Consider the following 14751-nt stretch of genomic DNA (forward strand, 5'->3'; position numbering starts at 1 on the left):
TGCCTTTGCTACTGCCCTGCCTTCCTTGACCAATTTAAACTTTGTCATTGCACCCCAGGAGTTAAAGCTGCATCTGCTAAGGAGCACTTGTTGGTTAGCAAAGCAAAGCTGGAGCCCTCCTGTGGCATACTTGTCTGTTAATCAGAGGTCCAGCTTCTTGGCATCCTTAGCTTTAAGGGTAAGTCCCTGCTGCCCCTGTCATTTGCGCTTGTTTGTTGCTGAGACAGCCAGGGGACCAGGATATATTCGTACTAAAATCCTTCTGGGAGAACAAAGTTCTTGTGTTGCACACTCTTTGCCGTAGGCTGTAAGAGTCTGGAATCTGCCAGAGCACCTTGACATGTTCTAAGATGGCAGAATTCAGTGGCAGGACCACCTGAGAAGGGCCCAAAGGTGCCAAAATGTCCACTAGGGCATGGGAGAGCTCAGAAATTTTCTTCACCTGGACCCACAGGTCCTGTGCTATCCATCTCAACAAATCTTGGTGCACCCTGTGGACATCCTGTATGGGTGCCACCAAGATACCTGTAACTGCCTCATCTGGAGAGGAGGAAGAGGATTCCAGAACCAGTACATTGTTCTTGGCCATCCACTCCTGACAGGTCCCGCGGTGCTAGCCCCTGATGTGAGGTACCAGGCTCAGTATTTTGGTCCTGCCCCTGCACTACTAGAAGAGGCGGCGGCAACAGGGCTCTAGTTTCCGATGCCATCAAGTATGACATCCATGACTGGGGTCCTTGGGACTGATGGAAAGCACTCCACAAAGTCCCAAAGGGCCATTTACAGGCATCTGCCACTGTGCTGGCCAGACTGCAGGAGACAACCCCTGGCTCATGTCCTCCATCCAGGACCGACAGTCCGAGTGGTGCCGACTCCTGCTCTGAGGATTTACTCCCCAGAGGACCATGGTGGTGTGATGCCGACAAGTGGTGCTGGGATGGAGGCAACCAATGCTGCTGTATCATTGCTGGCTTTCCTTTCAACGGCACCCAGGGCCTCGGTACCATAGCTGGCTTTGCCTCCAGTGCTGGCTCACATCTAATTGGTAACAGTGGCACTGGGAGGGACATCAGATCCTGTGCTACCTGGAATATGTCTGGCACAGATAGGAGCACCAGTCCCACACTCCTATGGCTCTCCCTTTGGGGAGAGTCCAATGGCATTGGATTCAATGGCTCCCTCCCTGGGGTCAGAGTCAACGGTGCCACAGCAGCAGTCATTGACCCTTGTGTGGTTCTCACTCTGCCAGAGTCTTTCTGACTGGTGGGCTTTGGGGTAGGGGAGTGAGAGTGTCCCCTGCCTGGTTTTGTGCTGCTTCTTATGCAGTACTGGTGAACGGAAGTGGTGCCATGTGCTCTCCTGTGCTGAGCTCCTTTGTACCGGCAACCTGTGGTGGTGCCGGGAGTTGTGTGACACCAGCAAGGAATCTCTCCTTGGTGCCAGAGAGGTTAGGCTGCAGTGCCAGTCCCTCACAGAAGCAAGTGTACTCCTCACAGAGGCAGAAGTGCTCAGTGCTGAGTCATGGTGACTTGGCTCTGAAGGATGAAGAGCCGCTTCCATCAGGAGGAACTTAAGTCTCTCTGTGATGCGTTGGATCACAGAAACCCCCTTGGGACTGTCAACTAATGTGCCAAGACTACTTCTACCCCTGCCAGCTTGGGACTCCAGCACCCTGTCTTGTTGAGCCAGACATGCCAGTCTGCTCCAACACAGACCCAGGGTCCGAACTATGTGCCCCAAAGCTGAAGACTTAACTCAAAGCAACTTAAGAAGTGTTCCTGTCTAACACTTAGATGCCCAACTCCCATTGGGGTCCAACCCCCAAATATATCTGTTTTACCCTGTATAAAGCTTATACAGGATAAACTCATAAATTGTTCGCCCTTTATAACACTGATAGAGAGATATGCACAGCTGTTTGCCCCCTCCCCATGGTACTAATACATACTCTGGGTCAATTAATAAGTAAAAAGTGATTTTATTAAATACGGAAAGTAGGATTTAAGTGGTTCCAAGTAGTGACAGACAGAACAAAGCGAATTACCAACCAAAATAAAATAAAACATGCAAGTCTAAACCTAGTACAGTAATAAAACTGAATACAGATAAAATCTCACTCTCAGAGATGTTTCAATCAGTTTCTTTCACAGTCTGGATGCCTTCCCACTCTGGGCACAACCCTTTCCCCTTGTCCAGCCCTTTTTCCAGCTCAGGTGGTAGCTAGAGGATTTCTCATGATGGCTGCCTTTGTTCTGTTCCACCCACTTATATATCTTTTGCATAAGGCGAGAATCCTTTGTCCCTCTCTGGGTCTCCCCCTTACCCCCCCCTTCTAAACGGAAAAGCATCAGGTTAAAGATTCCAGTTCAGATGACATGATCACATGTCACTGCGAGACTTCATTACCCACTTGCCAGTACACACATATACAGCAAGACTTCCGAGTAAAACAGAGCCATCTACAGACAATTGTCCTGGTTAATGGGAGCCATCAAGATTCCAAACCACCATTAATGGCCCATACTTTTCATAATTACAATAGGCCCTCAGAATTATATTTCATATTTCTAGTTTCAAAGACAAGAGTGATACATTCATACAAATAGGATGAATACACTCAGGAGATCATAAGCTTTGTAATGATATCTTACAAGAGATTAGCATATTCCAGTTACATTATATTCACTCTCATATTTTCATAAAATCATATAGAGTGCAACGTCACACTCTGGTCCTTTCTCTTTGGGTCTGGGGCTTGAAACCTCTACAAATCCTTCAACGATCACGCAGTTGGGATTCGCCCAAACACTTGAGGCAAGCTGAGTGGGGATCACTGATAGGCATAGGCTTGTGGCGAGCCTTGAATGGCTTAAACCCCAGAGACCGAGGCATTCCCTGGTGCTGGGCAGGAGAGAACCCTAATAAGCGGGGTCCGACTCTATACTAGCAACTAGTAACTTCTGCAGACACTAATTACTAACATTTTTAGAACTATTTACAGGAAAATATACAAGTCCACTGGGAAGAGTACTTGCAGAGCAAGAACGAGCAGTTCCAGCGACTGTCATAGGCGGAAAGAAGGAACTGAGGGGGTGGCAGGCCCCTATATACAACGCCATGAGGGTGTGACTCCAGGGGGCACCAGAGCCGACCCAACAGATACCACTGAGGGAAAAGCCTTCTGGTGACTGTGCACGCAGTGCGCACACACCTACATGGGAATGGACATGAGCAAGCACACAAAGAACCACTTTTCAAATTGAATATTTTTAAAAGAATGATTAGAACACTGCTTTCACATAAACCATTATGTAATGCACTATTACCATCCACTGCCATCAGTGACACTCTCTGACTTAGAGTTTGGTGCAAAGCTTCAAGCCACTCTTGGGCACAAACTCCATTCCAGATCATTCACCAGTTAGGAAAATGCTACCACACATCTCAACAGGCAAACCAAGAAATGGAGACACCAGAAGCCCACTATCACTTTTACACTGGATGGGTGTCACAAAAGCAAAATGATACTGGTTTACTCCGGTGACATTGTTGTCAAGTTAAGTTTTTATACAGTGCTAATGTTTTTTCTTCCAGCTGCATTGTAATATCTGATATTTCTGTAAATGCCTGCTCCTCTCCAGGGGAAATAAGGCATCTATGTTCCATGCTATTTAGCTTCTCAAGAAGCTTCAGACACCATAACGCCTACAAAGGGGACATTGGTACCGCTCTATTAGTCTGCAAAGTTCTGATCCACCATTTAGCAATCCTACTATAAAACTGCTGCCCTATCTTAAGTATGAATCAAGTGCTTTCTATTTAAGTGTTCCCATTCCTTTGCTTGCCTCAATACCAAATTATTTGCAAAGGGGATCCAAATTTTCCCCTTTTTGAAAAAACAAAAGTTCAGTAATTTAAGTCTAAAAAGTTCATAACCAACTAGCCAGCACCAGTAAGCACTTCACACTGTCAGCCCAGAGGCCTAGTTCAAGTTTTGGGCCCAATCTACTGCTTGCTTTGCCACAGGACTCCATCTACCTCCATTCAAACTTTTTGAAAGGAGCATAAACAAATGTGCAACTTTTTTACTTTATTAAATACTAAATACCATGTTTACAGCACTACTTTGAACATGTGCCTTTCAGATCCAGCCCACAATGATTATGGTGTGTCTGTAGTAGCTTTAATAAATACTGTCCTGTCTCCCTTTGTAACAGAAGCACTTGCATATATTAGAAGTATCCGAATTTTTGCACATGGAAAACAGCAGAAATCTATCCATCCTTTTTTTTTTTTTTTTTTTTTAAAGCAGTCTTCCCTTTTTTTTAACCTACACATCCAATGAATATATTTTGGAAGATCATCTTTAATTATTGTGCCCCTTTATGCAGAGTGATAGAAGCAACTCACATTAAAACTATATTTCTGTGGTTAAGTTCAGCAAACTGTGATATGCATTATTTTTATTATTAGGACCCCAAGACTATTAAACATTCTTACGGTGATTGACATTTAGTTAAAAAGTTCCACAAGAACACAGCAACCCTTAATTCTCAAGGACAAATTTGCCAAATAAGAAATTTTAGAAATCCATGACTTAATACAGTCTAAACTGTAGTTAGAAAATGCAACAACACTGTGACGTTATTAAATTAAAAACTAAATGCCATCCTTATTGACCACTGTTTAATTTATAAAACATATAGTGTTCTTTCTTGAAATTCTACAAAATGCCACACTTTGAATAAGTGTCCTTAAAAGCTCCAATTTCAGTTGACAAATGATAATAGAGTCTGACCTGCTGAATGAAATGAATACAGATTCCTGGTTGCTTCACAGGTTAGTGAATAGGGAAAAAAAAAGTTGTTTTTGTTTTCCAGTACCTGCGTGAAGCCAGATTTGAGCCAGAGTCATCCAAGGATGCAGAGGACCTTGCTTAGGAGCACTGCTCTGCAAAGATGAAGCAACCTCAGACAGTGCCTGTTCCACTCTGGAGGCTGCTATTGACGTTGCATGGACTGAACCTGTAGAAGTAATAAAAAAAAAATTACATCAGTGTGTAGAGATGGGAGGGGAAGAAAGGAAGACAAAAAATGTTCACAAAGGCTGGGTTAAATACTCCACCTTAACCCTTTCCATAACACAGGCTTCACCAAAAAATCTAACTTGGGTCTTAACTTCTGGATGTTTGCTGTCAGTTTTTTTCTGATGTAAAATGCACAAATGTGAGTGAATGTACATTAAAATCATGTTATGATTTTACTAGCAGCAATGTCTGATGCCAAATTGAATAGCCACTGTGAACACTGAAGATTTAACTCAGCATTTCACTTATGATTATAAATTATTCAAAGAAAGTTTGTGATGGCACTATACGCTGTAACCTTTATGCTGCTGCATGCATTTTGATGTTAGTAATTGCAAGTCTTTTCACAGAGTGCAATTAGATGTCTATTTAAAGGCTAATAATAGATTGCAAAAAAGGAAGACAGAACTAAAATATATAGGCTGAGCACAATGTGCCCCTGCATGGATACACGATTAAATTGCATGGGATGTAAACTTTAGCTAATCAACAATGTTGAAGACAATGTTTAGCAGCCTAATAATTCCTTGCAGGAAGAATATCTTGAAAATGCTGAATGGAATGGATTAGTCTCTCAAAATAAAGCTTTTCTGAGTGATATTAAAATTCAGTCTGAAATAGTATCTCTTTTCCAGTAAATGAAAAATGAAATAGGTTTTCCATCAATTCAGTTATGTATGCTACCCTCATGATAAATTAAATGTATGTATTAAATATTTAACGGTCAGCAGAGAATCTTTAGCACTGATGTTTTTCTATCCAGACCATAACGTTTTAAGTTATAGTTCTCACTGTGATTTTAAATACTTACAAATCCACTGTAAATTTGTTCTGTAATTTCAAATTGTATTTGAGGCTCACTGGGCTTGATTAAAGAAGAAGAAATTTTACACTGCTTACAGAGATAGGAAAATAGGAACACAGGAAATGCCAGACTGGATCAGACAAAAGGTTCACCAAGTCCAGTATCCTGCCTCTCATAATTACGAGCAGCAGATGCTTTACAGGAAGATGTTAAACTGATTACCACAGAAGTGAAAGACATAAGCTTGGTGATTGCTTGCCTAAAACTGCAAACAGTAAAGGTGAGCTGATCACGTGACTGTTGACATTACAGGCCTTCACAAGAGAAGAGACACAGTATGGATGGCTTTCAGTAAACTGCTGCAATTTGATGTAGTAACATCAGAGTACACTTAAAGTGGAGGAGGTGGTGAATGCAGATACATATTGCATAATTTATCCCAATGCTTCTCTTGTCTACTGTCCCCTCCCCCAGACTACTATGGTGTCAGCTTCCCAATCAATTTGGGAAATGCTGATGTGTGTATTTTATTATTTGCACTGGAGAGAGAAATTTGTCACTATGTTTGAAAAGTCCTGTCAAGGCTATAAAAACAGTGATTCCATTCATTTCAGGATCCGGTCCACCATTTCCCCCTTAGGTTTTAAAGATGACAAGCTCCACAATCAACAGCAGAGACTCATGCTTTCTCCCAGCAGTAAGGGGCTCAGAGAATTTTCTTAGTTAAAAAGTGTAAAGGATGTCTGATGCGATCTGTGCAGTGGCTCAGTAACAGAGTAGAAGCCTTTGCTACTCCCAATGCTGACACAGTCTGTTGTAAATGGTTAAGGAGAATCCACCCCAGGTCTCTTGAAGAACTGGTAAGAAAGGGATGGAGCTCCTTGATATGAAGAAAAGCTGAGGAACTGAGAAAGTTGTAGACCATTATCCAACCCCTCACTTGTAATAATACAAAGCTTCAGCAGGGAGGAGGAGATCCCTAGCAGGAGGCTGGTTGTACAGTGGGAACCATGTAATCTTAACAGGAGTAAAAAATTTCCAGTATGCAAACAAATGTTTTGGTACCTTCTAAACAGGCCAAAATTTGTTCCATTTAGCATATATATTATTCAGATTGCACATCCCTAGTATCTAGGTCTAAAGTCAGAAAAACAATGGAATGTAAACCGTTTACTACAGTAATTCTGTAAGTGCATAAATCCACATACAGTCTAACAGTAACCTGGTGGTAAAACTTATTTGAGCAGAGGATAGTTCTATAGGAGAATAAGCAACTATACCAAAGTTATAACAGCTTATTTAAGAACATAAGAATGGTCATGAGGGTTCAAGACCAGTGATCCATCTAGCCCAGTACCCTAACTGCCAACAGAAGCCAATGCCAAATGCTTCAAAGGGAATGAAAAGAACAGGGTAATTTACCGATTGATCCACCCCTGTTGTCCAGTCCAAGCTTCTAATAGACATTTAGGACATCTAGAGCATTTAGGAAACCATGACCATCTTGACTAACAGCCATCAATGGACTTATCCTCCACAAATTTATCTAATTCTTTTTTGAATCCAGTTACACCCTAAGCTGTTCTATACCCCTAATCTTTCTATTGCATGTATCTGTATGTTTTCCAATTCTAATTTTGAGATGGGGCACCAGAACTGCACACAGTTTTCAAGGTGTGCAAGTACCAGGGATTTATATATTGACATTATGATATTTTCTGTCTTATTATCTATCCCTTTGTTATTGGTGTCTACCATTTTGTTAGGTTTTTTGACTGCCGCAGCACACTGAGCAGATGTTTTCAGAAAACTATCCATGACGACTTTCAAGAGTTCTTTTTTGAGTGGTAATAGCTTATCCAGAACCCACCAATTTGTACAGATATTTGAGATTATGTTTTCCAGTGTGTATTACTTTGCACTTAACAACACTGAATTTCATTTGCCATTTTGTTTCCCAGTCACCCAGTTTAGAGAGAGGGATAGCCTCTAATGCAGCCTCTGGCAGTTCCTGTATTTTGTGGGTCTTTAGACAACACTACCACTGGAGCTTCATCATGCCTTTTTACAGTCACATAGTCTTTTCAGTCATCAAATCACGTGTCCTGACCATGTGTCACTTTCATCCCCGGAAATCTAATCCCACAATATTTCATGCTTCTCTGGTATCACCACAATTAATTAGCATTTCGCTCATTCATGGCTCTTCCAGCAGAAATGCATGGTACACAGTTTCTTTTAACAGTTTTCTGTAGACAACTGGGAGCAGTTCTCTTAAAAGCAGAGTTTTAAGTGCCCAAAATTCACTCCGCCTTCCTTCTAGTTTCTTCAGAAGTTTTCTTATTTAAAATCCAGATTTCTTGCCCTACATCTCACACCTGCTATGGTGATAAATGCCTACATTTTGGCTTCCCGTTCCACTCTACCGCACACTCACTCTGCTCTTTCCCCAGCATCACACAGATCTCTCCTAGTTTTGTTTGTATGGTTATAGACCCTCAGCCAATCACATTCCTTTGCCAGTTGCTTAGCTCTCTCCAGCAAGGTTTTGTTGCTGCATTTCACTCAATTTTTATCCCCTTTCCATCTCCAAAAGGTGCTATGGCAGTTTTACTCTCATTGCTTTGACCAGGAATATATATTCTGTATTCTTTAATCCCTACCTACCCCATCAGAATTCATTGTAGAGGCCAACTTGTGTCCCAGCTGAATATGCTGTAAAACACTCCATTATTGCTTCATCAGAAAACATAACCCATACAGAGAACCTGTTGGACAACTGCTAAAATCAGCATTTAAGCATGAATGTTGTGAAGAACTGAAGAAGGGTTTTGTTCCCTTAAAACAGAAACTGAAGGTTCTTTTGAACTCAAATGTCTGAAAAAGCCATGAGCAGTTTGGGAAAGAAAACTAGTCATAATACATCAGCATAATGGCTCTCTTATCACCTTTGGCTTGTTTGATTTTACTTTTACTAGGGTTTATCTTTGATACTAAAATTGTCTCAATGGCTGGAAGTTTTTGAAAGTTCAAGAACTCACATATTTAGTTACCACCTGAATAACATCTGGAAATAGTAATTATCTCACATATGCTAAAATGATGTGTGAGATTTGCTGTCTAACTTTTTATTTCATGGCACATTTTTATTGAGAAATATTTTGCTTTACTTCCAAGTTACCTTTTGCAATTGCTATTCGGGATTTATGAAGAGAGAATTTTTGTCACTAAACCAATATTTTATTAGTTTACCATCAGCCTTTGCTTGTTTGAACGTTTTAATCAATAATCTTTTAATTCAATAAGAGACTTCATCTGTCATAATGTGAACAAATTACCAAGGAAACCTGACATTGTGACCAGATGATTACTGAACATTTGCTCTGAGAAGTCCTTTACATCTCAAAGACTTGCTTATTGCCCGATTTCAGCAAATACAGCAATGCCCTAAATTTACAGATTCTCTCTAAAATCTTCTTTTAGATTATCTAAAATTCCATCTTGTCCTGAAGCCTAGATGTTCACTATCTAAAAGAAAATTATGATAAAATTCATGTCTTTCCTAGTAATTTTCTTGGTAATTTCTAAATAAATTTCAACATTAAATACTTGATTTAATGAAAGTCTGTCATATATTCTTGCTCTCACCATAGAAGAGGAAAGTTGCTTTATAAATTAAATGTAATGGAACAATATCTTATTCAAAGCAAGAGAAATCTGAATTCAACAGAAACACTCAGGCAGGATGAAGAACACTTCCAATTTCGCATGCACAAAAAGCAGGCATTAAAGCATTTAAAAATACTAATGATGTAACATGCACTGGATTGTGTGCTAATGCAAGCAAACACATTTTGTATAAGAAGACAGTACCTTCTGCAGGGCTACACAAAGCAGATGTTTCAACTGAAATTTACATTCTTCCTACTGAATATTCACAAGGCATGCGAGACATTTTCCTCACACAGAAGTTGCAATGTTAATTATCAGTTTGGGCAGAAGAACATTTCAAGAAAGCCAAATCTGGGCAACAAGATTTAGCATACCCTCTCCTTTAGTTCCCTGAATAACACTATCTGCTAGAGACAAGGTGGGTGAGGTAATATCTTCTAATGGACCAACTTCTGTTGGTCAGAGAGACAAGCTTTCAGGCTTAGAGAGAGCTCTCCTTCAGATCTTCACAGGTCTGTCTGCACTGAACAGACACCATATTTGCAGCGAAATATGTACAGCTCTTCCAAATTCTCCTTCCCCCCAACCTCTTAGTTAAAAAAAGTATCTTCCATTACTTATGCCACAATTTTCTATAGGCTAAGCATAAAATAATATTAAAATATATCTGATGGTAGCAATCTCAAGATTGCAAAAAATGTGTTTTGTATCTTGGATAATTTGTCTAACTTTAAACGTATATTTACCGATCTATGCTCTTTATTTTATTCTCTTTACTGAGGTCTTTAGTTCTCCTCTGACGATCACTATTTCAGGCAGTGGAACACCTCTCAGAAAAGAAAGCAATGGCCCACTGTGAATTGCACTAGAAATCAAATTAACAGTAGCAACACTACATACTAGACCACTGTAATGCTTACTAACAGTGGTGGCTTAAGAACTTTAATAATAAAAATTACCGGTGACTGACCACTATTCTATATAAGACCTTCCTGAAATACCTTTTATTTGCAGCCCTCCAGAAATGAATACTGCCTCTTTAATAATTAAATTCATGTGTTGGTTGAGTGCATTCAGATTTTGTAAGATTACAGCCCTCAGAGTGATTGAATGGGTAAACAGCATCAGCTGCCCTTTACACACTGTAACAAACTTCCACTATTGAAAGACAATATTTACATTTTGTGGTGAAGAAATTCGTGATTTTTAAGTCATTTAGAAATTAAAAGTAGACCTGTATAGTGAATACTACTTACAAACTGAAAAAAGGGAGTAAAAACCATGAAAGTAAGCATCTGGTGGATTACCTTTGAACAACAGATCAAATCACAAATTAAAATCTTAATAAAAAAGAGACAAAATATAAAAACTAACTACTCCAAGAAAACAAAAAGACTTCTGATAATCTTCAAACTGAAAATCAGGTTTATTGTCTTCAGCTTTCAATAAAGGTTTTGAAAAAGAGGGGTTGTTACAACTTCTGAAATCATTTTGGTTTTCACCAGTACAGGATGGTGAACTAAACATATGTGATGTGTGTTTTGTTTCTATTACAGGAAGATGTAGAGTTGAATAAAATAAGCAGCCCACAACTTTCAGCCCTGAAATTTATACCAAGAAGCTACAAGGATCTGGACTAAATTTTTATTCATATAGCATAAAGGGGAAAAAATACCCAATGCTTTGAATCTCACCAATTATTTACACTCTAGATAAAAATCTGACATTCTGCTTTTATGACCTACAAATCATCATGTAAATTTCCCTCACATCATCGTGCAACCTAAAAAGCTCTTTTCCTTATTAATACTGTAGCTTTTATTGGAAATGGAAAACACAGACTTTATACCACCTAGTCTGTGTTTGCACTTCTGCATTTTCTCATTATGGAGAATGAGAACTCCTGGTGACTCATTGCTCCACAAAGAACAAACAAACAAACAAACAATCTAATGCTGCATGGGATGTACCATCTTAGAGCACTATGCCCTGTGGAAGCACAATGGAAAACCTACAACACTTTCCTAATTAATCAGGTGTTGAAGTGCTACAAAATGGAACACAGCCTTCAACTTCGTAAGCCTTTGTATCTAAGTACCCTGAAGTTTAAAGAAACATTCATGCTTCCATAGATTTGAACATTTAAAATATCAAGGAGGGTGGTCACTGACCAATACCAAAACTGAACTTCAGAACACTGGATTACTGTGGTATAGCAGTGAAACCAAATAGTACTATACCTAAGGCTAACAGAGTGTGTCAGGAATATTAATAGTAAGCAATCTAGTGGAAGGAGAACAAATACAAACTGAGAAAAATGTTTGGAAAGTTATTTTTAACAAGAGGTTACAACACCAACATCAGATTTATTTTGGTAGCACCACCAGATTTATTTTGATAAATTTTGCAGAGTTTTTAAGTGAGAGGAGAATCAGGCCTACAATGGGTTTATATTAGCAGAACTCAACTGATTATAGGTCAGTAAGACAGATCAATAGGCCTTTGCAATATGCAAAACAAACAAAATAAATACAAATTATTTGATGCATTTTACCTCCTTGGTGCAAGATTTCAGGAAAAGATAGTTGTTATAAATTATAGTTATTATAGTTGTTAATGAAGGATCCAACAACGCAAAATAAATTATTACAATTTATGGATGAGACAGGCAAACCTCGTAGATAGTTATATTACTATGAGACAAAGGGTACCAGTAACTGAACTGACTATTCTAGGTTCGACATCAGATATGCTTTATTGCAACACATAACAGGTAATCTAATAAAACACTGATTGATAATCCCTTTCTCCTCCCATCTATTACATTGTGCCACATCCAGGAGTTTGAGATACTAATCTATTCAAAACTGTAAAGCTTTACACACTCCAATATTACCTATTAAAATCTCCTCATACACTACTAATGTTTGTCTATTTAATATTTCCCCCACACTAGTTAACTAAGAGCATCTGACCAGGCAGGGGCCAGTTGCACCTAATGTTTTGAAGTTTAAAATAGTTTCAATGGAAACACTGTTTATCAGTTATGGAGATTATCAGAAAACCAAACAAAGAGCAAATTAACACGCCTATCAGGAAGAGATAACCAGTTTACAGAGAGGTGGTGTGTGGGGCCCAGGAACATGGCTGCAGTATGGATAGCCTGCATGGGGCCACACAAAGGTATCAGATTTGGGATGAGGGTGAGAAGGATGAGAAGATATAAACAGGTGAAGAGGAGATTCTGTTCTTGAGAGAGATGAGGCGGAAATATCGGTAGCTAAAAAAATGAAAGAAAAAATTGATAAAAGAAAAAAGATCCAAGAACAGGGTTTTAATGGATTCCAAAAAGAAAACGATATAATGCACAGCATTTATTCCACTATTCATAATATGAAGATGGTTTCTGCAGAAAACAAGTATTTATTTTTCTTTAAACAACTTTACAAAGTCCATTATCTTGTATGATATTCGAAGACAAGTATCTTTATGTTCAAGAAAACCAGAAAACTAGATTTAATCAAAATCAATTAATTTGGACAGCAAATTTTCTTTAATATGCTCTAAACTCATTTTATTTGAAGAAAAACAAAGTTCTAGACAACATGGTTTAAAATCAGCTATTAATTTTATTTTCTATCATGTTAGTCCAAAAATAAGTGAGCTAAGAGCTTTATTATCACATAATAAAACAAGTACAATAGAACCTCAGAGTTATGAACACCAGAGTTATGAACTGACCAGTGAACCAAAGATATGGTATCTAGCTAAAATGGAAAGGATTTTAGGAGGGCTGACATGACATGACTTTTGACCAGAAGACTAGCACTAACATTCTAGTTTTGTGAACAAGAGAGATCTGGGCTTGTCTACATTAGAAAATTGCACAGGTGTAACTTAAATTTATTAAGCCTGTTTAGTTAAACCAATGCAAATCCCTATGTAAACATTAATTTTAAGAGTGGCTTATTTCAGCTTAGTTTAAGTTGGTAAGGAACTGAGTTACGTTAAATTGATGTATGAAACTCTTATCTGGAAATAAGAGTGTCTAGACAGGATTTTGCACCAGTTTAGCATTTAGTTTAAAAACAACTTTAGTTAAACTGGTACAAGTTTTGTGTAGATAGACAAGGCCTCTAGTACGATTATTAGCTCTAGTCTCTTGTTTCACAGGTCAGTAGAGGCTGAAAATGCTGCTCGGCTGTGTGGATAAGGGACTCATCACTTAAAAGTTGGTTTACAAAGGAAAAAAATGAGTTCAATTCAACTCCCTCCCCTTCCTTTCTGATATATAAAGGAGGACCGAATGTTGCTCTCATGAAGGTATTTTTTCTTGCTCATTTTTACCTTAAAACTATCAGAAATGCCAGTTCTGTTCTTCTATATTTTTGGAAGACCCACTGAACTGTAGTGGGAGCTCTCTCCGCACATAAAGGTTCAACACCCCTGCACTATTATTATCATCTAAGACCTTTTCCTCCAAATGGTTTCTGATATTTGATAACATCTGTTTAACTCAAAAATAAAAATCAAGGAGTTTTAAAGGTACCTACCTAAAACACCCTCCCCCTAATCAACATACTAAGTTTCACTTCCTTGGCATTTGCAGAGTCATAATTCTTCTACTTCCCCATCCATCTACACAGTGTTCCAGATAAAGAGAGTAGCAGAAAACCTGAATTTCTAGGTGAGATGGTATGTTCTTAGGGAAAAGGACTGTATGTACAGCATGCAGCACAATAAATCCTAAATCCTTATTGGAATCTTTGGATGATGCTACAATATCAATTTTATTATTAATTATTATTAACAAGAACAAAAACCCTTTCAAAAGTTACTTTTCAGTCACTCTTTATACTTCATAAAGCAGCAAGAAGGAGGACCGTAGAAGAGTAGACTCTCTGCTGACAAGTCCCTTTGGGGCTAGGCATGGTGTAGTAAGCTCTCATCTCTTACTACACCCGCTGACAGACCACTCTGACTCTGTACAGTCTGCCTCTTCTTCTGATTTGGACCTCTGGCCAGGTTACATTTTAGTCCAGCCCCTTCTGCGGTAACAAAAAGTCCAACGAACAAGAAGTTTCCAATCCATCTGTTCAATCTGTCACCCTTGATCCCGTGGCTCATATGTCCTTTATTTGAACTCCCAGTCATCAATCCCCCTTCTCACAAGTTTTCTATCACCTTA

At 39.0% G+C, this 14751-nt stretch overlaps 1 protein-coding gene across 5 annotated transcripts in view; it reads right to left on the reverse strand.

Annotated features, from left to right (window-relative positions):
- The window catches only part of TTC7B (tetratricopeptide repeat domain 7B), a 336047-nt gene that overhangs the window by 76489 nt on the left and 244807 nt on the right, over window positions 1-14751 (reverse strand). For all 5 annotated transcript variants that reach the window (XM_032766516.2, XM_032766515.2, XM_075065637.1 and 2 more), the window contains one exon: window positions 4884-5024. In XM_032766516.2, coding sequence (XP_032622407.1) covers window positions 4884-5024 — 141 coding nt within the window. The remainder of the gene's footprint in view (window positions 1-4883; window positions 5025-14751) is intronic.

The sequence above is a fragment of the Chelonoidis abingdonii genome, chromosome 4 (genome assembly GCF_003597395.2).
Source record: "Chelonoidis abingdonii isolate Lonesome George chromosome 4, CheloAbing_2.0, whole genome shotgun sequence".
NCBI lineage: Eukaryota > Metazoa > Chordata > Testudines > Testudinidae > Chelonoidis > Chelonoidis abingdonii.